Source organism: Electrophorus electricus, chromosome 1, assembly GCF_041902795.1.
Source record: "Electrophorus electricus isolate QZ-2024a chromosome 1, ASM4190279v1, whole genome shotgun sequence".
NCBI lineage: Eukaryota > Metazoa > Chordata > Actinopteri > Gymnotiformes > Gymnotidae > Electrophorus > Electrophorus electricus.
Window position 1 is genome coordinate 33,288,686 of NC_137497.1, and position 25,673 is coordinate 33,314,358.

At 39.5% G+C, this 25,673-nt stretch overlaps 1 protein-coding gene across 3 annotated transcripts in view; it reads right to left on the bottom strand.

Annotated features, from left to right (window-relative positions):
- Positions 1-3,800: 3,800 nt before the first annotated feature.
- slc6a20 (solute carrier family 6 member 20) overlaps positions 3,801-25,673 on the bottom strand; it is a 35,141-nt gene continuing 13,268 nt past the window's right edge. For 2 of the 3 annotated variants that reach the window (XM_081715840.1, XM_027001200.3), the window contains 7 exons: positions 23,278-23,519; positions 21,844-22,006; positions 18,545-18,749; positions 18,235-18,394; positions 17,281-17,446; positions 4,673-4,847; positions 3,801-4,322 (listed from right to left, as the gene is read on the bottom strand). In XM_081715840.1, coding sequence (XP_081571966.1) covers positions 4,674-4,847; positions 17,281-17,446; positions 18,235-18,394; positions 18,545-18,749; positions 21,844-22,006; positions 23,278-23,519 — 1,110 coding nt within the window. In that variant the 3' untranslated portion in view covers positions 3,801-4,322; position 4,673. Of the gene's footprint in view, positions 4,323-4,672; positions 4,871-17,280; positions 17,447-18,234; positions 18,395-18,544; positions 18,750-21,843; positions 22,007-23,277; positions 23,520-25,673 lie in introns of those variants that run through there. The other variant, XM_081715843.1, reaches the window with a different exon arrangement.

A 25,673-nucleotide genomic window follows, 5' to 3' on the forward strand; every position in this document is an offset into this window, starting at 1 on the left:
GTAAACTCATTGATTTTTGTCTGTGTTTTGCATTAAATTTTACATGTATAGAAAATGCTGTCTCACCCTACCAGTGGGTGTTCATATCTTTTATTCCTCTTTGACCTTCTACCAGAGGCCTGGGAGTTTGAGGGTGTGGCACAATGTATTTGCTATTCCTAGGACTAGGATTGGACTGATTGCACTCTTCTGAACTGATATTGATGCTGGACTGATGAAGGACCTTGGGTTGAAACCTTCTGTTACTTTGGAAACCTTGTCTACATGGTTTATGGCATCCTATTTATATGGATGTATTTCTCTTATTGTCAGAGCCAGAGAGACAAATACACAAACAATAAAAAGCTGGTGAAAAATGCAAACATGAGAAAGCTTAACCAGAAAGTTACTGTATCCTGTTTTGTTTTGGGTTTTTTTACCATTCAGCACTTGGCCAAAAGACAATTATTGGCATTCCATTTTTTCTCACTCCTGTGATTAAAAAGAAAGCTCTGCATCTCCACCCCTCTCCCTGAGCGCTTGCCCATATATAACTTCTAATGCCTTCTTACAACCTTGGTTATACTTCCATACAAGAGCCTTTATATTTTTTCTATTAAAAATGATCCAGTTATAAATGATAAGCTATTGGTAAATAGTTACGGTCAACCATGTTACTCAACCATGTTACACTTGACAGTAACAGGGTCAAAAGCCATACTGGAAACTAGGAGTTTTAAAACTGGAAGTCATAAACAAAAGCAAAATAAAACAGCTTTACAGAAAATCCGGGTCCAGTCCTCTAATGAGCAAGCAAAGGTGACAGTGTCAAGACAAAGTCCCTAAAAGTGGAAGAAGCCTTCAGAGAAATCAAAGCTCATAAGTTAAACCAACCTGCCTCTGTTCAGCATAGGATAGAAAACTTCCAACACAAAATAAGTTTTGTTTTTTTTTTCTGCAAAAAAGTCACAAGTTAATAAATGACTAATGAAATATACAACAATAGATAAAAAAGCTAAGTAAGCATAATAATTTATGAAGAAGTATTCAGATTAAAAGTGAGCATCAGTGAGTAGTTATGAGAATGTACACACAGAGTATCTAAACACAGTCTAGCAGGAATGTAGAGCCAGGTGGTTATGAGCCATTCTCTAAAGTTCTGACAGCCAGCCACACATTTCAATCCTATTAGAGAATGTGGGACACATGGATGTGTCTGTCAGGCACAACCGGAGGGTCAGTGACACAGGCTTTTGGTTCCAGGGCAGTTACACTCGTCTGGAGGGCGTAAGACCAGGAGCGCTCATTCGGGGTCAAGCTTGCAAAAGGCTCAGCATCAGACCAGAGAGGAGGGGCAAAAATGCTCACACAGATAGTAAACTTTTGTTAGGTCTGTGGGGCTTTTGCTTTTGTTTGGTTTTTTTGGGCATTCTATATTCCTGTGTTAGGTGTCATATTCTCTCTTCTGCTCTGGGATTCTTCTTTGTGCAACAAAGTTTTAAGAATAATACACCACAAAAGATAAATGGGTGCCTATCATGAGAAAAACACTTCCAGAACACCAATGTTCAGTACTACAGTTTTGCACAGTCGACAGTGGTCTGAAAATGAAATGTGGCAAATTAACCAACACCTAGGGCTTCAGATAAACATTCTAGGTTATGTAGTTTAATAACATAGGAAATCAGCCTGAAACTAACACTAAATATTCAAGTGTTGAAAGTCAGCCCATTAGTGGTCTATAAATTTAGAATTTGTTTTGGTTTCTAATAGCCATTAAAGTAAATTCAGATAAATTACTGAAAATAATATACTTCAATACATTCACATTTACTCAATGATATGCCAAAAGACAATTTTACTCAAAAAGTGACTTATTACATCAACAATTGATTTTTAAGGTATAGTTAAATAACAGCTTAAGTTACTCCAACTTTTTGCATTAAGTTATATAACGTATTTATATTAAAATGAGTGTATTAATTGAATTGCATTTATAAGTAATCATATTTACATTCAGAAATCCTATAAAACACTATCTAGGAATGTTTTACAGTTGTACTGAAAATAAATTTTGTGGATACTTTGACCTGATTTAGCAAAAGAATCTAATTTCCAAAGCTACATACATTCTTTTAAAACCTTTTTTAAACCTTCTATAATGAACAGTTACTAATTAATTAATTAATTATTAATACTAATAATCTTTGAAAATGTGTATTTTATTTTATGACTGATGCACCATGGTTAAAGATGTTTAAGATGGTGAGTAATTGTGGAATTGTATCATGGCGAGTTTTGGGTGGCTTCTGTTAGTGTCTTTTTGAAATGGAGTTCGGGCAGCTTCTTGGAAGAAGGCTGGACTTCCTACCAGTTGACAGAGAGAGAGAGACATAAGAGGCATGAGACATGGAGAGGTTGTGAGTGAAATTTTGTTCCAAAGAAGGGATCAAAGATTCAGGGTATGCATATTAAGTTGACAGGGAGGAATTTTAGGCATAGTCTTTCAAACTTCAGTTATTTTCATAGCTCTGTTTATAAGCATATGTGTACAGTATGTACATCTCATACAGTAGATACAGCCTAAATACTGAATCACTGTGGGTAAAATATGAAATACACATATACTTCAATTCCCAGGCTGGTGCAGCTCGACCCTTGAATGTTGGTGTGCTAAGAGTGAGCAATGTTTATTCCATCTCTGAGTCACCATTCTCACCCTATATGGCAGATGTCATGGTGCTAATGCTGCGCTCCTGGACCACAGTTCCATGCTGTCGTCTCATACAGAAGGCATAGATGGCCGTGATGGGAACACAACTCGCTGATGACACTAGTAGAAAGGCAATGAAAGCCTGGCCATACACAGGATACTCCATCTCTACAGACTTTCCCTAGAAAGAAGATGTCGGGAGAACTGAACAGAAAGAGAGATGCAATGGCCTAAAACCACAACATTTACATTTATCTGACACTATTTATCCAAAGCAACTTACAATTATGACTGAGTACAACTTGAGATACAAAACAAGATATTTATGACACCCACAAACTGATTTACAAAATAAAAATGAAAATGAATCTTTACCTAAATGTAATTTCAAAATGGCCATTGCTTTAACAGCTTAACAAGTTCTAATGACAGCCAGCCACACATTTCAATCCTATTAGGGAATGTGGGACACATGGATGTGTCTGTCAGGCACAACCGGAGGGTCAGTGACACAGGCTTGTGGTTCCAGGCTGGTTACACTTGTCTGGATGGCGTAAGACCAGGAGCTCTCCTTCAGGGTCAAGCTTGCAAAAGGCTCAGCATCAGACCAGAGAGGAGGGGCAAAAATGCTCACACAGATAGTAAACTTTTGTTAGGTCTGTGGGGCTTTTGCTTTTGTTTGGTTTTTTTGGGGCATTCTATATTCCTGTGTTAGGTTTTCTCTACTCTTCTGCTCTGGGATTCTTCTTTGTGCAACGAAGTTTTAAGAATAATACACCACAAAAGATAAATGTGTGCCTATCATGAGAAAAACGCTTCCAGAACACCAATGTTCAGTACTACAGTCTTGCACAGTCGACAGTGGTCTGAAAATGAAATGTGGCAAATTAACCAACACCTAGGGCTTCAGATAAACATTCTAGGTTATGTAGTTTAATAACATAGGAAATCAGCCTGAAACTAATACTAAATATTTAACAATGTTGAAAGTCAGTCCATTAGTGATCTATAAATTTAGAATTTGTTTTAGTTTATAATAGACATTAAAGTAGATTCAGATAAATTACTGAAAATAATACACTTCAATACATTCACATTTACTCCATGATATGCCAAAAGACAATTTTACTCAGAAAGTGACTTATTACATCAACAATTCGTTTTTAAGGTATGGTTAAATAACAGCTTAAGTTACTCCAACTTTTTGCATTACGTTATATAATGTATTTTTATTAAAATGAGTGTATTTATTGAATTGCATTTATAAGTAATCATATTTACATTCAGAAATCCTATAAAATACTATCTAAGAATGTTTTACAGTTGTACTGAAAATAAATTTTGTGGATACTTTGACCTGATTTAGCAAAAGAATCTAATTTCCAAAGCTACATACATTCTTTTAAAAACTTTTTTATACCTTCTATAATGAACAGTTATTAATTAATTAATTATTAATACTAATAATACTTGGAAATGTGTATTTTATTTTATGAATGATGCACCATGGTTAAAGGTGGTTAAGATGGTGAGTAATTGTGGAATTGTATCATGGCGAGTTTTGGGTGGCTTCTGTTAGTGTCTTTTTGAAATGGAGTTCGGGCAGCTTCTTGGAAGAAGGCTGGACTTCCTACCAGTTGACAGAGAGAGAGACATAAGAGGCATGAGACATGGAGAGGTTGTGAGTGAAATTTTGTTCCAAAGAAGGGATCAAAGATTCAGGGTATGCATATTAAATTGACAGGGAGGAATTTTAGGCATAGTCTTTCAAACTTCAGTTATTTTCATAGCTCTGTTTATAAGCATATGTGTACAGTATGTACATCTCATACAGTAGATACAGCCTAAATACTGAATCACTGTGAGTAAAATATGAAATACACATATACTTCAATTCCCAGGCTGGTGCAGCTCGACCCTTGAATGTTGGTGTGCTAAGAGTGAGCAATGTTTATTCCATCTCTGAGTCACCATTCTCACCCTATATGGCAGATGTCATGGTGTTAATGCTGCGCTCCTGGACCACAGTTCCATGCTGTCGTCTCATACAGAAGGCATAGATGGCCGTGATGGGAACACAACTCACTGACGACACTAGTAGAAGGGCAATGAAAGCCTGGCCATACACAGGATACTCCATCTCTACAGACTTTCCCTAGAAAGAAGATGTCGGGAGAACTGAACAGAAAGAGAGATGCAATGGCCTAAAACCACAACATTTACATTTATCTGACACTATTTATCCAAAGCAACTTACAATTATGACTGAGTACAACTTGAGATACAAAACAAGATATTTATGACACCCACAAAATGATTTACAAAATAAAAATGAAAATGAAACTTTACCTAAATGTAATTTCAAAATGGCCATTGCTTTAACAGCTTAACAAGTTCTAATACCAGCTATTTATTAGAAGGACCTTGTATTAGGAAGGACCATTTATGAGAAGGACTATTCACTTTATTGGGGAAATACACTGTAGGTCTGCAGTGTTATGCTCCGGTGTAAGATACCCTCCCACTGCCCTCTATCAGGCAGTGACATTCCATATATGCATTCCAGTTGTCATAGTCCAGCTAAGGCCGACCTAAGCTTAGCACAATTAAAACGTGTAGTCCAGGACAATTTTCCTTCGACTTTCTGAAATAGAATCAGACATCTAAGTGTTTAGATTAAGCCACTGACTGTCACGCAGAGTTCTCACAGTATTTTGTGTCACTTCTTGCAATGCCACATTTGAAAAGTCAGCTTTATGTTACCAGCGATAAACAATATTTTGTGAAATTGTTGGTAACAGTGCGAAACTTGCATGTGGGTAAATTATTATCATGAAATTTTCAAGAATAAAAAAAGGTTCTGATCTCTTTCCTAGGCCAGCTACCTCTGCTGCTGCCGCCAACTTATTTTTCCCACCATGGTTTGTTTTGTTGGTTTCTTGTGTAAAAGTCATGTGATAATTTGTATTTGCCATCTATTATAAATTTAAATACAAGGGGTAATTACAAGTAATAATTTAAATAAGTAGGCTTGAAAAAAAAAATTAAATCGAAAAAATATATTAATATTTAAATAAAAGCAGAGGTCTCAATTATGAAATACTATTACATAGTTTTATGGTATTTGAATGTGGTACCATAAAATGCTTCTACTATCTGCACTGTTGTAATGTAGAAGGTGATAGCTTGTTTGCAGTTGTAAACTGTGACGAGGGCGGCATGGATGAAGCAAGAGGCGAAGTTGAACTAACGTTCTTTATTATCCATAACCTTTGAAGTAGTGATGACAAGTCTAGGTGGTCTCCAGGATCGCAGCAGTGTTACACCAACAGACGATCGTGGTTCTGTCCGCTAATGTGCAGCGCTGTCCCTCCGAACCTGTATGAGTCTAAATAGTGTGGAGTGTTAATGAGCAGCAGGTGTCTCCTGTCAGAAGGCAGGTGATTGCGAGCAGGGAAGGCAAGTGGTACTGTCCTGGTATGGAGGGGGCGTGTCCCTCCTGGTAGGGGACCGGTCTACCATAACAGAACCCCCCCCCCCCCCCCAAAGGCCCGATACATGGTCAGCCCGCGGCAGGTTTCAGTCGGTGCAGCCTATGGAACGAGACAATGAGGTCGGGACCCAACAACGTTCGTCCGGGCCGTAAACCTCCCAGTCCACCAGGTACTGGAAGCCCTTCTCTCTCCTATGGGAGTCCAGTAGAGCCCATACCTTGTAAGCCAGGCCCTCTTCCATCTCCAGAGGCAGGGGAGGGTCTCCGGAGGAACCCTCTTCAACGAGGCGACCCTTGTTCACGGGCTTCAGCACGGAAACATGAAAGGCCCTGGAAGCTTGACTGCCCCCTGTCAGGCCAACCCTGTAGGTTACCTCATTGATCCTGTCAGTAATGGAGTAAGGGCCCTCATATCTAGCCTCAAGCTTGCCTGTGGCACCAGCACGGCCATCCTTGGTAGAGACCCACACCTTCTGTCTTTAGTGTACTGTGGGGTCTCTCCCTGTTTCCTGTCCGCCTTCCTCTTGTAGACAGCGATCACCTTACTCAATCTTCGGTGTGTCTCCTCCCAGGTCCTCTCATTCTCCCTGCACCATCTCTCTATTGCCAGCTGGTCTGATGTAGGGATATATAGAGGCGGTTGGTAACCTAGAACACTCAAATGGGGCGATACCGGTTCCCTTGTGTTGTAGAGAATTTTGTGCATACTTCGTCCATGTATATACATACTCCATGTCTCTGAATGGTGTTTGCTGTAGAGGCATAGGAACTTACCCAGCTCTTGGTTAACCCCTTCCACATGCCCATTAGCCTGAGGGTGGTAGCCAGAAGTTAGGCTAATAGTGATGTTAAGCTTCCCTAGCAGTTCCTTCAACACCTGCAATGTGAACTGGGGGCCTCAGTCAGAAATGATGTCTTCAGGTAGACCGAACTGTCTGAAGACCTGGCGGAACAGTATGTCGGCCATCTCTAACGCGGTGGGCAGGGCTACCAAAGGAACGAAACGAACCATTTTCGAGAATCGGTCCACTATACTCAGGATAGCGGTGTTGCCCTCTAAGACCTGTAAGTCAGTCACAAAATCCACTGCCAGGTGGGACCATGGTCGGTGTGGTGTATGCAGGGTACGAGTTTACCGGCCGGAGGTACCCAGGGCATTTTGCTGCATGTGCAGTCAGCGCAGGAAGCCACATACCTCACCACCTCTATGCATAGCTGGCCATCAATAATGCACCCCCATCAGTTGCACAATGCAGGTTGCGCCTGGGTGACCCATCCCCAAAGAGGTATGGGCCCATGTGATGAGGGCTCCTCGATGTGTCTGTGGTACATAGAGGTAATTGGTGGGGCACTGTGGGTGTGGGTTAGCAGCCTTGATATTTTGGTCTAGTTCCCACTCCAGAGAGAGAGAGCAGCCGAGAGAGAGCATCCACTCATGTGTTCTTCTCCCCAGGCCTGTAGGGGACCCTGAACTGAAATATGGAGAAAAATCAACCACCTAGCCTGTCTGGTGTTTAGTCTTTTGGTGGTCTGGAGGTACTCCAGGTTCTTGTGGTCAGTGTACATGGTGAATGATTGTTGTGCCCCCTCAAGCCAATGCCTCCACTCCTCAAAAGCGAGCTTCATAGCCAGGAGCTTACAGTCCCCAACCCCATAGTTCCTCTCCGCCGAACTCAGCTTCCGGGAGAAGTACGTGATGGGCCGCAGGCCTCCTCTCTCTCCCACGTGTTGGGACAGCACCGCGCCCACTCCTATGTCAGAGGGGTCCACCTCCACCATGAACAGTCTCTCTGGGTCAGGTTGTTGTAGGACAGGTGCGCTGGAGAAGGTGGTCTTGAGCTCTTCAAAGGCCTTTTCTACCTCAGGAGTCCATTTGAGCCTTCATGCAGGTCCCCTGAGTTGGTCTGTGAGAGGCCATGCCAGTGAACTGAAGGATTTGATAAATCTCCCATTTTTGGCAAAGCCAAGAAAGCGCTGCAATGCCTTGCATGTAAGTGGCCTTGGCCATGCCCTCACTGCCTCCACCTGGCATGGTTGCATACTCACACATCCCTCCTGAATAGTGTACTCCTGGAAGTCAACTTCCTTGCAGTGGAATTCGCATTTTTTAGCTTTGCAGTACAGATCGTTCTGCAATAAAGGCCTGGAGCATGGCCCGCACATCACGCATATGTTCATTCCAGGAGAGGGAATAGATCAAAATGTCATCAATATAGGCGATGACGGATCTTCCAAAGAACTCCCTCAGAAACTCATTAATGTAGGCCTGGAATATCGATGGAGCCATTGCCAGACCATACGGCAGATCCATATACTCATAATGGCCCTTGGATGTGCTGAAGGCTGTTTTCTACTCATCTCCCTACCTGACCTGGATTAGATTATATGCGCTGCGCAGATCAAGTTTTGTGAAGTACCTGGCTCCTCTCAGCTGTTCAAGCACTGCTGGAACCAGGGGAAAGGGGTACAGGAACTGCACCAGCAGCTTGTTGACTCCCCGGTAGTCCATGTATGGTCTCAGACCCCCATCCTTTTTCTTCACGTAAAAGACTCCTGCTGATGCTGGAGAGGTAGAGGGGCGGAAGTACCCATGTTGCAGCACCTCTGTGATGTACTGTTCCATTGCCCGCTCCTCCTCCTGCAAGAGGGGATTCTGCACCGGGGGGGCACCGCTCCCTCCTTGAGGGTTATGGCATAGTCCCAGTCTTGATGGGGTGGAAGCTGCGTGGCCTTGATGGCACTGAAGACCTGAACCAAATCCTTGTACTCCTTTGGAATCGGGACCTGCTTCTCGGCCTCAGGACTCTCTATCGAGGTCATCTGGAGGGGTACTGCCTTGTTAGGGAAGCACCTCTGGCTGCAGGACAGTGCCCACTGCAGGATCCGTTTTTTTGTCTACAGCACCTGTGAATTGTGCACATGTAACCATAGCAGACATAGGGAGAGAGAGAGAGGGAGGGTAGGAGGAAAAAGGCTCAGTGTGTGTCCCTTAGTGACGAGAAGGACATGAGGAGTGACATGGGTGATATAGCCTGGGCCTACCAGACCCCCATCCAAGGCCTGTATGCTTAGCGAAGAGGGCAGGGCGATGGCCTTGATACCTAGCCTCTTTGTGAAGCCCCAATCCATGACATTTCCCACAGCTCCTGAATCCACTAGGGCAGAGGCTGAAAGCACACAGCCTTTGTACGACAACTCGACCGGCACTTTAAACATAGAATGAGACAGAACAACTCACCGTGCTGTTGCCTCTTCTTTGTTCTCATCTTTTCTGTTGTACCCCGGCTGCATCCAGCTGCATGGGCTCCTCAGAGGTGTCGATATGTCTAGCAGTTTTGGTCCCGTCTTGTTGCAGGGAGTCCCGTTGTACATGCAGACACCTTTCCTGCAGGAAGTGTTCACAGGTTACAGCGAGATGAACCACCTCGTTCAGCGTGTTCCCCTCTTGTCTGCAGGCTAGCTCCACCTGCAATTCATCCTGCAACCCATTCACAAATGCGTCAATCTGCGTGGGTTCGTTCCAACGTGTTCTTGCAGCCAGAGTCCGGAACTCCATGGCATAGTCGGCCACGGATCTCAATCCCTGCCTTAGGTGCCACAACGCTTGGGAAGAGCCTTCCCTGGCGGGGATGGTGGAATACCCCTTGCAGTTCTCTAACAAAACCCGCATAATCGTTCATGAGCGGAGAACTGTTTGGGACCAGAGCCGCACCCCATACGCATGCCTTACCCGTAAGCCTCGAGACAACAAATGACACCTTGGCATGGCTGAACAATAAATCCCTCGCAGGTGTCTGGATTTCCTCTGTATGCCTTGGGGTAGGTGATCAAACCTTTAACCTCTTCTGGCGCCGGCAGATTAACGGGGGAGGTTGATCTTTGCTCGGTACTTACAGACAGGCGATTGATGTACTGGCCAAACGTCTGCACCATAGAGCGAATCTCACCAATCTCCTTCCTTTGATGATCCAGAGCCTCCATCTGGACAGCCAGCAGATGAGCTCAATCCGGGCTGCTAGCTTTGCTTGCTGAGGGCTGTGCATTCTGTGATGAGGGCAGCATGGAGGAAGTGAGATGTGAAGTTGAACTAACGTTCTTTATTATCCATAATCTTTGAAGTAGCGACGACAAGTCTAGGTGGTCTCCTGGACCGGAGCAGCATTACACCAACAGACGATCATGGTTCTGTCCGCTAATGCGCAGCGCTGTCCCTCTGAACCTGTATGAGTACAAATAGTGTGCAGTGTTAGCGAGCAGCAGGTGTCTCCTGTCAGAAGGCAGGTGATTGCGAGCAGGGAAGGCAAGTGGTACTGTCCTGGTCTAGAGGGGGCATGTCCCTCCCGGTAGGGGACTGGTCTACCATGACATAAACCACCTATCAATATACATTGCCTGGCCAAAAAAAGGTCACCACCTGGATTTAACTATGCAAATAGGTAAGAGCCTCCCATTGGATAATTACTGCATGGGTGATTATGTTTCAGCTGGCAACAAGTTATTTAACCCTAACTGATGCAGTGAGTAGCTTCTAATTTGTTAAACAACTATGTCGATAGACACATCCTGTGGTTGTGGAAAAGATGTTAATCTGTTTCAGAAGGGTCAAATTATTGGCATGCATCAAGCAGAAAAAACATCTAAGGAGATTGCTGAAACTACTAAAGATTAAGAACTGTCCAACGCATGATTAAAAAGTAGAAGGACAGTGGGGAAACATCATCTTCAAGGAAGGAATGTGGTCAGAAAAAAATCTTGAATGATTGTGATCGTCGATTACGTAAACATGTGGTGAAATCAAATCGTAGAAAAACAACAGTAGAACTCAGGGATATGTTTAATAGTGAAAGTAAGAGCATTTCCACAAGCACAATGCGAAAGGAACTCAAGGGATTGGGACTAAACAGCTGTGTAGCCTTAAGAAAACCACTTGTCAGTGAGGTTAACCAGCAAAAATGGTTTCAATTTGCTAGGGAGCATAAAGATTGGACTCTGGAGCAATAGAAGAAGATCATGTGGTCTGATGAGTCCAGATATACCCTGTTCCAAAGTGATGGCACATCAGGGTAAGAAGAGAGGCAGCTGAAGTGATGCACCCATCATGCCTAGTGCCTACCATACAAGCCTGTGGGGGCAGTGCTATGATCTACAGTTGCTGCAGTTGGTCAGGTCTAGGTTCAGCAACGTTATGTGCACAAAGAATGAGGTCAGCTGACTACCTCAATATACTGAACGACCAGGTTATTCCATCAATGGATTTTCTCTTCCCTGGTGGCATAGGCATATTCCAAGATGACAATGCCAGGATTCATCGTGCTCAAATTGTGAAAGAGTGGTTCAAGGAGCATGAGACATAATTTTCACACATGGATTGGCCACCACAGAGTCCAGACCTAAGCCCTATTGAGAATCTTTGGTATGTGCTGGAGAAGCCTTTGCACAGTGGTCCAAATCTCCCATCATCAATACAAGATCTTGGGGAAAAATTAATGCAACTCTGGACAGAAATAATTGTTGTGACATTGTAGAAGCTTGTGGAAACAATGCCACAGCAAATGCATGCCATAATGAAAGCTAAAGGCAGTCCAACGAAATATTAGAGTGTGTGACCTTTTTTTTTTGGGCCAGGCAGTGTATATTTTGATAATATAAATAAAAAATTATTTTTTAAGAAATTAAAAATGTGAATGCGGCTATTAAAGTTGAACAGGAAATTCAAGTAAGAAAACTGTATTGCTATACATTATTCCTATTCTTATAACTATATTCCTATACATAAATATTAAAGATAAAATTTTTGCCAGTCATGGCAGGCATTTGGTAGCCATAGTCTATAATTAAACTGGCAGTTCCCATAAAGACTGTGCCCATGCCCCATGCCTTATTTCTATTTTTTTTTTGCTTGCTTGAACCACCTTTTTTCTTCCCTGTAATTTAATTTCACAATTCTAGAATTGTAATGTAGAATCTGCACAGTTCTAGAATTCTGACTGAGGATGCTTTTAGTGTGTTGTTTTCTGAATGTCACCTTTTTCACTCCTCACATTTTCATGCTTGAACAAAACATTTTGCATCAACACTATTTGTGCTGAATGGCCACTTTATTTGTGATACCTGCCCTTTCACAACTGGACCTTCCCAGTATGGAAATTATACATGTGACCCCAGAGTGCAGCATAAAATCAGGTGAGCAGGTTTTCTGTGGATCACTTTCAGTGTGAATCCCCATTAGAATGGAAAAATCTGTGAGTGCTAGACTAGTCAGACAGGTTTTCAAAAACTGCCAACCTTGTGGGGTTTTCTCAATCAACGGTGTTGAAAGTATATCAAGAATGGCGTGATTGAGCAAAAACATCCGGTAAAAGAGGATACTGTGGGCATAAACAGCTCATCACCAAAAGGAGTCAGTGGATGGCAAGAATTGTTCTGATGAACAAGTAGTGCACAGTCAAACAAATTGCAGCCAAATACCATGCTGGTGCTCTGACTTCACAACTCGTTGTTCCTTAGCACGGATGGGCTATAACAGCAGATGACTCATTCCCATTTCATTGCTGTCTAAAGGAAACAGGCAAGACTCCAGTGGGAAAAAGGGTGCAAAAATTAGATCATTGAGCAATGGAAAAATATTTCTTGGTCAGATAAATCAGAAATCTTCCTGTTGGGTGCTGATGGGTGGATTAGAATTTGGTACAAGCAGCAGGAATCAATAAGCACAACAGTTCACATTGGTGGAGATGGAGTAATGGTGCAGGGAATGTTTTCTTGGAATACCCTGGCTTCTCAGATACCTGGGGGTGGACATTTGGACATCAAAGCATTGGGCCAACAAAGTTCATCCCTTCTTGGCACCTATTTACTCTATGGCAGAAGGACACTTTCAGCAGGACAATGCACCATGTCACAAAGTGCCACAAACCCATTCGCAAATTTGTCCCAGGAACATGACAGTCAGTTTTTCTTGCTTCCCTGGCCTTTACAGTCTTATTGAGCATCTCTGAGATGAGGTAGAATGGGCTGTTCAGAGCATGTCAGTACCTCCATCTAATGTGTGGCAACTGTGAGAGTTGTTTGCATGAACCAATATAATTGGAGAATGATTTCAACACCTACTAGAATCTATGACATGATACATTTCTGTCATTCTGAAGGCCAACACACTACCTAGATGAGCGTCTATAATAAAGTGGCTAATTAGTGTAATATAGGGAATTACAAACATTAGCTACAAAGTAAAAACAAAAATATTTTGCACATAGGAGGAAACTAACATTACCCTCTGGCATCACGGTACCCATGATAATAGCATCATGTGGCTTTGTTTGTCTTGTGTTTTGTATTACATACTCTCTATTGTTCTCACCTGTCTTATTTTTTCTTCATTAACCTATGTATTTAAACCTTGTGTTTCCCTGTCTATTTTATTTGGTATTATGTTACCTAGCTCTTTATGGTTCCTACTTTATATGTTTCTCTAAGTTTTTCCAAGTTTTTTAGTTTGGTTACCTGAGATTTTCCCCTGTTCATTATGCACTTGTCTAGCAGGGTGACTCAGATCTGGGTGAAGTGCCAAATAAACTGTTCACTTAAGCATTTGTGTCCTGCCTTGCTTTGATCACTGTTATAGGTACATATTCCTGCATTCATGTACTGTCTTTGTGTTCTGACCATACAAACTTTATTGTTAACTATTTATCTTGATACCAATTCACATAACCAAATACACTACATTGATACAACTACATAGTAGGTGTAATTAAAAAGCTAGTGTAGCTAGTGTCAGACAGTAGGCAAACTGAAGGCTGTCTGACACTAATTTTCTAAAGGGTGCTTGACACTAATCCTCTATTAACAATCATGCATCTCTATGTGCTTATGTACCTTCCCTTGAAGCTGTTGCAGCAGTGTATCATGTCTCCTCCAGTATTGGGACAGTTGGCAAGATGTCAGTCTGTTACCAGGCCATATAGGCGAGATCATTGTTTCACTTTATGCCAAACATAAATTCTCTTCTACAACTAATGACAAGAAAACTATAATAATGGCGTTAATGATGCACTGATTTGACCATGTATAAATAGACTCAACTGAAACAGGCTTGATTTACTCTTTGGTATTACAGCATAAGAGTAATTTTAATAAATAATTTCTTGTATAATTTTAAATGCAGGCCTAGTAAACATGAAACATTCTCATTTTAAACAGCACTAGGGCTCTATAATTCTATTCTCCAATGTTGTATGTTCTGAAATAATAAACATGTTAATCTGTTAGGTACATCATTTGTATTGTCCATAAAGAAATTGCAGGAATAGAGTACTGAATGATCAACTTATATATATTTCAGAAGTTTCATACATTGTCATCTTTCACAAAATGCAGCTTCTCTTTGAAGGAGGAACTGTACACAGTGGGCAAAAACACTATGTTCCCTAGTATCTAAGAAGCAACATTAGATTATATTTCTTAGCCTCTAAATTAGTTAATAGCCATCATTAGATTATCTTTCTTAGCCGCTAAATGTGAGGTCCTTTTTTCTTCTCTCACCTTATACGAGGTTATGTTTTGCTTTCTCATGTGATGACAGACAGGTATGACTGCTTTCTCATGTGACAAGAGAATTAATATAATAAATATTATTGTCCTGAAAATTTATATTACAGGAATTTAAATTCCTGAAGTACTTACAGAAGCAATACAAACTGGGCAAAATTGTAAAATATAAAGTACCATGTAATCATGTAACATGTTATGTAGAATACCTAGGTGTAATCAGGTAATGAAACATTTATCTAATAACTTTTGAGGTTTCAGGATATACCCAACATGCATATTCAAATCTATGGGTGAAAAAAATGTTCTGGTTCCTTTCTGCATAAGGTGGCATTCATACTGTTTCCTTTGGGTGCCACAACTTTTTTTTAAAATCAACTCAAAGTGACCATGTCACATCATATGCAATTTTTTATGTTTAGGTCAGGCAAATGTTCTGTAGGATATAACTGACATGCAAGTAATGTTAGGTAACAATAGCTAGCTAAAAGCCCAGCTAATGCCTGCACATACCACAGAATTAAAATTCTTTTAAAAATAATCTTGACAACATGAGACTGGACACACCACATAATGACAGGCTTCACAGATTTGTTTGTCCTTTGTTGTTCTTTAGTCATAGTCCACACACTGTAAGATCTGTTCTGAATGAAACATCACACACTCAGAAACCTTCAGTTTATCATGAGCAAATGTGACTTTACACCTTAATGGGCAGTTTATCTTAGAGAGTGCCTCCATCCCTACAACAACCCCTCTCATTCTCTCAGATCCTCCAAGTGCGGCTTACTTTCTGGCCCTCACACTAAACGTTCTTCTATGGCAAATCCTTCAGTGCTATAGCACTTTAGATTTCTCTTCCTCTCTCTCTATAAAACCGTACTTGTCTTTTGTGTCTTCTTAAAATCCAATTCATTTAAAAGTATTTTTGTTCTAAAATGTTGTTGCATTGTAAAGTGATCTTGAATTTCTGAAAGGCACTATATAAATAAAACTTATTACTATTATTATTATTATTTAGATGAAAACAAGCATGGTGTATGGTTGTTGGTCTGTACCTTTTGCAGTGAAAAAACAAAAGAAAAAATGTGACTGAAGCTATTGCTAAAAAGATGGGGTCAAATGCTTTTACATATCGCACTGCAAACTTTATACATACATTCACAAATTTGCAAGTTTAAAATAAATAAAGATGTTAAAAAATGTATGATGAACAGAAATGTATTTGAATTCTTTCAGCTCAGATCTCATTTCTTTTTTTGAATGATGCCAACACTGCATTTCATGTGAGAGAATTGGCATCTACCCCATGGTTAAATCTTTCTGTGTTTGGCATTCGTTTCTTTAATCACAAGGTAACAATCACCATAAGTATTTTAAGTATTTTAATCTGCCAACATGTATTATGTGAAACATTTGAATGAGAACCAATTCCAGTGAATATTGTTCTACTGTGGGAACAGCTAGCTAAACTGATCTGAGCCCTGTTCTTTGTACACTGCTTAGCAAACATAAAATAAGACAATCTGTGAGAGAGACAGTCTCCTAATTGTGATAAATCTAAACAGGTTAATTCAGGTCTTCCACTGTGCTAATTGGGTTAGAATTGTTGTTAGTTTCAGTTACATTAAAAGAAAAAAGGAAACTTTCCCTAGGACTGTTGATCACTGTAATATTTAGATAAAAATATGTTACCTACTTGTTAACTGTTTCAATGTAAAAAAAAAAAAAAAAAAAAAAAAAAGTTTAACTTGTTCCCACAGACTCTTAGTCCCACTATTGGCTTTGACATTGAAAATAAAGATACAAGGGTTATAGTGAGGTGCAGGATTAGGCCAGTGATACATTGGAAATGCACACATTTTAATTTAGCATTTTTGGTATCATAGCTGTTTTTTTGTCTTTTGGCGGTTATTCATAGCTTTAAATTGTTCATAAGCAAAAATAAACAAACAAATAAATAAATACGCTAACTTTAAATATAAATAAATCCTTATTAAGCTTCTAACAGTATCAGGAAACAAGTTCTTTATCTCACCATTATCATTAGTCAGTCATTGACTTGCTAATCGTGGTTTTGAGTCTTTATGTATATGCACTTCCCTATTGACACAAGAGTGTGCAGTTATCTTAAACAACTAAATCCAGCTATTCCAATCAGGTGTAGCATAGCAAAACCAAATGATCCTGTTTGGATTTAACACTATTAACAGATCTGGCATGCTAATTGCATCTTGCTTTGTATTTGTTGACTGGTCTATGAATAAAAGGGCCCAAAGACATTTCTTACAAAGCAGGATTTATTGGTTAGCCAGGTAATTTTATGCTTAGTTTGATCTAACCCAGGGTTTAAAGATAAAGATTTTTGTCTCACAATAGTAGATCGCATTTTACCATGCTACAATGATTCAGGATTATGAATCTAAAACATCTATTGGACTAACTGGCTGTTAGATTCTTTGGTGTATAAAATTTCCTTAATGACCTCATCATTCAGTTTGCATTTAAAGGCACTAAGAAAAAGGTGCTAATGGTTCTCTCTTACCATTTCTTTATTCCAGGCCTGATAGGTGGGTGTTCCCCCTTGAATGTAGTTTATAATGTAGAAGACAAACATGCTGATCAACAGGAGAGGGCTGATGGCCCCCCACATGATTTTCCAGTACCAGTTTGGCTGGTGGCCCAGCATGTCCTCGATGTCTTTTTGAAACCTGAGAATGAATAGTAACTTTTTAAATGAACAGTAAAATTAAAAACTACATTTATCTCATTGTCAACATAATTTATATATATATATATATATATATATATATATATATATATATATATATATATATATATATATATATATATATATATTTTTTTTTTTTTTTTTTTTTTTGCAATTAAATCTCACAAATAAAATCTTACACTACTATAAAAAATAATCATTTACATATAGAATGTATACTATTATTAATAATCCTTAATAAATTGTAAAAAGTAAAAGCAAAGGAATATCTTTTTAAACCAGATTTTTATGTAAAGTAGCCTTCATACATACATAGTACATTCATAGATTTAAAGGTTATAAAAGTGATGACTAGAGATTGTAAAACACACTGAAGGATGTAGGCAAGCACAATGCTACAGATAATGCTGATGACCCTACAGTTAATGTGCCAGCCAATTTTAATAGCTTTCATCCTTCAACAGTGGACAGTGTTTTAGCATGATGGATAGAACTGGATCAGGTGACTTATTTTGGGTCACATTTGAGGAACATCCCTGACATGCTGTGAAATAAGAAGTCTGATGTGTCCTTTCTGACATTTAGAAATGTATTTTCCTCTTTCATTTACTGTGCAAAGACAGTTATACTTTGCTGTGTATTGCAAACAGTCAAAATGTATGTGAAATTATGCAGAATTTCTGTGGTTATAGGAATTACATATCTATAGCATGGTTTAAAGTATGTAAACTAATATGCATATAGAACTACAAGGTTAGTCACTTTTACCTCTTGAGTCCATAGATGTAGGATACAGTAATGACCTCAATAAGCACGATGAAAAGCAGGGAAAATGTAGCACCGTAGTCATTAAACATTGTAAACCAGTAGTTGCCGGGACGAGTGGTGAAGCCAAGGCCCAGCAGCAGACAGAATATACAGACCAGACCTGCCAGTCACCAAACAGAGTGCTGGGGTTACACATTACAGGAAAGACAAAACCTGCATAACCTGACCCAGAGATGATCAACACTTGTAAACTGTGTCAGAAATGTTGTGTTGCTATGAACAAAATGAACTGAAGTGTGACCTCCCTCACCATTGAGTGTCTCACTACTGAGCCTTTGAGTCAGCAGCTGGAAGTCCCTGAGTGGAGTGATGATGGCAGTGACATTACCCAGCATGCTTCCCATTCCCAACAGCAGCAGCATGATGAAGTAGAGAACAGACCAGAGTTGGGATATGGGCATGTTTGTGATCGCCTCAGTGTACACGATGAAGGCTAATCCAGTGCCTTCTACGGCCTGGATTAACACAAAAAAACATTAACATCATTATGTGTCTTTTCTGTGTTCATGTTCTGATAAATTGTTTGCTTTTACCACATCAAAGGTCTCACAGAATATAATTTTTTAATCTTCAATTTTCTATATTTTCTATATGTGATAAACTGCTGGTTATTCTTTGTTGGAGTTTTAACTTTTTACTCTTTTAAAATAAATCAAATGAACAACTGAAGCTAGCACAATTATGGGTTTTTTTTTGTGTGTTTGTCTCATGACATTACAGAAGATGAAAAAATAGCCAGTAATTAGACTTTGCCCTGTTGCTGAAATGTTTATGCCACATGGAACCGTTTAATTATTTACAGATAAACTAGCCATAAGAAGACATCATTCTAACACTCTTTCCCTTTACTATTTTTTCTTACTATCACAAAGATCACAGTTGATTTGTTTGTTTTCTCACAATTACTACAATTAAAAAACAATCGATGTAGATTTGGAGCCTAACATCACAAACTAGTATAGTATAGTATATTATAGTATAGTAAAGTATAGTAGATACTATGCATAAGTTTGCCTTACAGTTGTCATTTTCTTACTGAAACATCATTAACTGCCAGGAAGGGGTTAATTCTTACACACATAGTCAGATTTGAAGATTATATTTAATTTAATAACAAGAAACAAAAAATATATAGGTTCACTAATCTAGTCAAATATTCATATATAATATAAACTAATTTGCCTTTAATCAAATGCACATTGTAGCTAAACTGAGTCCTTTTTTAGATATTCCATGAGGCAGAACCTGGTAATTAAAAAAACACCTTTTTGGCATTGCAGAGCCAACAACTTGGCAATGGCTTGTTATATTTTAGAATGTTATCCTGCTAGCTAGTTGGTATGTAATATAATTTAAATATAATGAAAAATTAATTATAGCCACAACACAAACTGAAATCCTTTTCAATTGGCACTAATTATGCCATGGAAAAATAATGCACAATGGCATTGCATCATAGTAAATGCAGGGTTTACTTTTAAAATTTAAAATGTAAAATTTTACATTTAAAAATTCTTCTGGTGGCCTATTAGCACTGAATATTAAATAAATATCAGGGGAAAAAAGTGCATCTGAGGAGCACATTATGAAAATCAGGACCTGTGTCAGTCAAAGTCTGGGGAATGATTTTTCACTGTTCAAAATAAAGAGGCCCTTTATGTAGTTTATAAATGACACAGCTAGTCATTTTCACATACACCAGTATATAGAAGATAAAAGAACTGTACAAAAATGAAAAAACATCAAGTGACTGAAAGTTCCTTATATGACTATAAATCTTATAATGGTTGCACTCAGCATAATACATTATTTCCCAAAGCCCATGTCATCTCAGCAAATGTCAACTGGTTTCATAACCATGACAATAAGTAATTAATTCCTCAGTCACCAGATCCAGTGGGAGAATAGAAGATTTGCAACATGGATGTGCAACTGAGAAATGTACAGCAATCATGTGATGCAATCATGTGAACATGAAAAGGGATGTTATTAATACCTTATGGAATCCATGACATTAAGTATTGAGGCTGTTTGGAGAGGAAATGTGGGTCCTTCCTTGTATTAATTAATGTGAGGTTCTTATGAAGTGGCAGGTGAGTGTAATTAGCAGTGAGTTAACTTAGCTACCACTTCTTATACTAGATAAAGGCTCATTAGCCGCTAACATTTCATGGAAATTAAACCAGCCTAAAAGATTAATACATACTCATGCGGTCCTATGGTGCCCCTAAGTGACTGCTTATACCTCTTATACTGCCTTAATCAGGGGCAGCAGGGGTGTGGCAGAGGGACATTGCTGAGGGTTATCTGCAGGGTTGAGAGACAGCCCGGCTGAACCAGCAGGTCATTGAAATTGATTGCATGTCTTGTTGAAGTTAACCAATTTAAAACTCCATCTTTTCCTTTAGTAGGCCACAAAAGATTGAATCTTTTTTACCTTGTGTTTTTTTGTTATTTTTTGTAAAATATAAAGCGCTCTGCATGCTACATCTGCCTCTTGTGACCTTCATCCATTCTTCAATCTAGTATACTCTACAGTGGTGTCAAAACGGGAGATGTAGTTTTTGACAAAAGTTTTTGACATGTACTTTGTGATAGCCTCCTCTCCACTGAGGTAATCATTTGCCTTGGTAGCTTGCAATATGCACAATACCAGCCATTCTTCAATGCACAATAATAGGCATTCTTTAAGCTTCAGCAGGAGCAGCTGCTCCCTTTGAAAGCCATCATGAAGGAGCAAGCATGGATTGCCAAATCCTCCTCAGTTTGCTGTAGCTTACCAGAGCTCTAGCTGTGGGCCCAATACAACTCACGAAGATGATTCCACAGGACCACATAGAGCTATTCACCAGGCCAACTGTGGATGGATGGCTGCAGGAAGGCTGGGAAGTTCACCTGCTTCCCCTTTTCATGTCGCAGGGGAGAGCCAAGCTCATTGCCCAGGAGCTGGAATACGATGTGCTGAAGAGAGCTTTTTTGCATCAGGTTGGTCAAACACTGGAACAACACCAGCAGCATTTCCAGATGCTAATACTTTAGGAGTCTGGTTGACACTCAAACCAAACTGTCTAATGGTCTGTTTCTATTGGCCAGGCTTTGAAGTAGGTGGTGTGTGTCATTCCAGAATTGCATGGACCTTGTTGGGCCACTGGAGTGAATAGCATAAGGGTACCACTTTGTATTATTCCTATTATTTTATGCAACACAACACCAGGAAGCAGTCTCACTCCACAACATCTCAGCATGAGGTGTTGCAGAGGCACTCATCTGTGATGTCTCAGGAGCTGGAATTGCTAAAGAGCTTCTGACTGATCAAGACGTTGCTTTTATGTTATGCACACTATACAAACTGTATGAATTATTGGAGAATAAATTGATTAGCAGCAGTGTCTTTTACCCACAAACAAATGTTCTGGTAAAAAAAAACGTAAGACACTAGCGGTTGGAATAAATGACTGGATGCCCTCTTGTCCCATAAGCCTCCACTACATTCATCATCATTCATCAGTTCATCACTGAATGTTACATAATGAAGTACCATGTCTTTACCGTATCTAGTTCTGCTTCCAGGCTGCAGGTTTCTAATTTGATAGCAATAGTTTCAAACTGCTCGGGGTGTGAATGATTTAGCTCAGTTATCCAGAAGGTGATGTTGTCCTTATTCACAGCATCTTCAGCCAGTTCAAAGGTATTCAGTAATAATAGTCTAGTCCTGCAAAAAAGAAAAATAAGCAATGAAATCAAATGTTAACTAATGTACATAAATATGGAGTAAAATGTGGAATTATATAAAATATGTGTATTTCACTGCTGTATAGTTGGTGGGACATGTTTCCTATGGCTGCTATGAGTACAATTTACAGTATGAACATTAATATGAGAAACAACAGTGAATTCTCTCAGCCATATTTGCTCCAGTCCCAAACATAATTGTAGTTAAATACCTGTCTTTGGGCACATATGTTAGAGGACATTATCCAGTGGGGCAGAAACTATGGTAACTGGCTAAGATTGCAAACCTGACAGTGCTGAGGTTATACTCAAATCTTTCCATGCCTCTGAACACTGAACACTGTTTTAAACACAGTGTAATAAATTTGCTCGAAAGGGCATTAATTTTATGTAAATAATTGATGGTTAAAGAAATTGGATTTTCTTTCCACAGCAATGTATAAATATATGGGTTTCCCCCAACCCTGAGACCTGTCAATCATCCCTTTGAATTTCATTTATTTTGGGGTTATAAAAAATAACTGTAAGTTCTTTGAAGCTTCCCACACACCCAGGGTCTTTTGAAATCCCATTAATCCTAGTACTGGAAAAGAAAACAATAAGAGTACCACGATAGCATGCATAACTACAACCCTGACAGTATGGGCAGAGATTCAAAATGGAATTTTTATAAATAATGATTGGTTTTATAATGTACATGTACATCAGCCTGAGTAAGTTTTTCTTGTACTACCCCACTGGCTTACATGTTTTATTACAAAATTAACTGATTCTTATTACTGCTCAAATCAGGGTCAAATAAAATACCCATTTCTGATTCACCGTCAGCTGTCTTATATTTTCTCATATCTGGACACCTCTGATGAAATAATGTTATCAAATTGATATTTCACAGTGGGGGTGGCTAGGAGGTTTGCTATGTTCATATAATTTAGTTAGGAAACCATTTACAAAACTTCAATGTTGCTAAGAGTCACAGAAAAAGTGAAATAATGTTCAAAGAAGCTTGGTGGAAGAACCACCACTCTACATATTTATACTAGTGTGTGATTTAGTTGCTATTTTTAATTACAAGTTCTTTTAATAACCAATGTATATAAACATAGCCAATTCACCACCCACAAAAACTCACCTTTAAGTGTACACAGTACGGGTTAAAGAATGTTCAGACACTGTGGTTATATGGGTATCATTTATTAGCCTATATTATCCATAAAAGTCTTCTCACCTCCAAATCTACACTTCACTTACCTCTCCAAGCAACTTTCATAATTGAAAGTAGCCTTGAAGCCATAGATAGAGAAAGTAACGATGCTAGCAAAAATAGAAGTGCCACTGTTGATGAGAGAAACCACGATGGCCTGTTTCTCAAAGTTGTTTTTATGATGGTTATAGCTAGCAAAAGCGATGAGGGAGCCAAAGCCTAGTCCCAGAGAGAAGAAGATCTGTGTGGAAGCGTTGATCCATGTCTGAGGGTTTGCCAACTGCTCTAGCTATAAAGAGGAATATGCAGCAGACATTAAATACTCACGTAACGAGAGCCTGAAAGAACAAAATCAGAACAAAATGCCTAAGGAGTACAGTACAATATATATCCAAAGAGGTTGCTAATTTGTTTTGTACACTTCTGAATATTTACATTTAGCATAAAGATAGGATGTTGGAATAGGTGGATAGTTGGAGTTATTGAGGTGTCCAGATTAGAAAGAGTTTACTCCATTTGTTGTATAAATACAGTATAAACCTTTATTAACTGGTTGTTTGAAACAGCTGACTCAAACATTGATTTCATATCTCACTACAGGAATTAGGAAACAGGTATTTTCCTACAGGGAACAGGTATTGACTGTAGGTATCGACTTGTCACTGCTGTGATGTGTTGAATTTAGGCAGTGGAATTCTGTGCTGAGAGAGCAAGCCTGGTTCTGAGAGAGACTGCTAGGACAACAAACGGTTTCCCTCCCGTGCTTCTCCTATGGCACACTTCCTGCACTGCCATCTTGCATGGCAGAGATGAAGTGCTTCTGGCAAGCCCATTACCTCAGTAAGGGCTACTCCAAATTGGATGTGTGTGGCATGGAGAACCTTCGACTCTCTTCTTCCCCCCACCATGGACTCTTTGCTGGCTCACCTCAACTCTTCCATTTGGCATCTGTATTCATTCTGTTCCTGGTAAAATGGAAGACCTCCAAGTATTAGGAGATTCATAAATATTCTGCCCTTTCAATAAGGGCCCTAAACATTATCTCAGTCCTCAGGGCATACCAGAGTGTACTCCTTAAAAAGATGGGGAAGCAACTTGTTTCAGCTAACCCCAATCCATATTTTTATTTGTATCATTATAGATCTTAACTTCCAAACTTTCTGCCATGTGGTCCAGATCTGTGACTGCACTATGTTGCAGATTAAAGAACTCTGTTGCTCAGCCTCTCAGGCTTCACCAACAGAAAAAAAAAAATATTAAAAATTTCTCCTTGATTCCTTTGTGATCCTGCATAGCTGACATGCACAAGAAGTGCAACATCCACCAACATAAAGGCGAGACGTTCAATGTTTTCCTTCCCTGCAAACCATCTCCTCCACTGGCCAAAAGACCCCAGCCTGGGCCTAGAACAGTGAAATTCCAATCTGTGGAGCAGACCAGAATGCCCATCTCCAAAGCAGAAAGCAGGCAAAAGCAGGTAACCACTACCACACATCTAGCATGGACTGCCCCCAGCGTCAGTGTTTACTTCAAAAGGAGACCCTATAAAGCCATCATAAAGGTGCCACCAAACACTTTTACCACTAAGGCTTAACTGTTCACTTACCAAAATACTAAGAACTCATGAAAAGGGTTATTATTTTATTAGGTTGTCTGTATTTAAGCCTGTTTAGTTTGTATGACTAATGTCGGTCATTATCGTTACGTTGGCTCATTTGTTTGCATTAGTACACTTTTATGGTATCTTTTGTTTTTGTTCATTTCATTAAATGCTTCAGTTGGAGACTTGCTTTTGGTTCTCTTTCGATCTTAGTCATGTTCTATGGCTGTGACAGGTATATGGTATATTGACACTGTTGATCCCTGGTTTCCATCTATTGTAATTAGGGTCTACAGGCTTCAATTCACTATGAATTCCAAATATTTAAAGGGTCTTGCAGTCAGGGTCAGTGCCTTGCAAAAGTATTTGACCCCCTTCAAACATTTTCAAATTTTTCTGGATTACAAACACATAGATTGCTCCAAGCAGTATTTTTATTGCAAAACAATATGCTCTCAAAGTAAATTTTCAAAGTGAAAACTCATTTGTTAGGAGAGCTTAAAAATATCTGAAAATGATTGCTTGCATATGTTCATATCTTCTGCCAATTTTCAAATAGTGCCACAGTTTCTCAATTGCATTGAGAGCTTTGACTTGGTAATGGTAGAATTTTTACCTATTGGTTGTAGAATCTCTCTTCTGTGCTTAGGATTGTCGTCCTGCTGAAAGGTGAATTTTCTCCAAAGCTTTAGTTTTTAGCAGACTAAAGCAGGTTGCCTTGTATTTTGCACCATCTATGTATTTGAATCTCAGCAAGATGCCCAGTCCCCACTGAGAAAATGCATCCCCACAACATAATGTTACTTCATTGATGGGATGATGTTTGTTGAACATTAGCTTTGT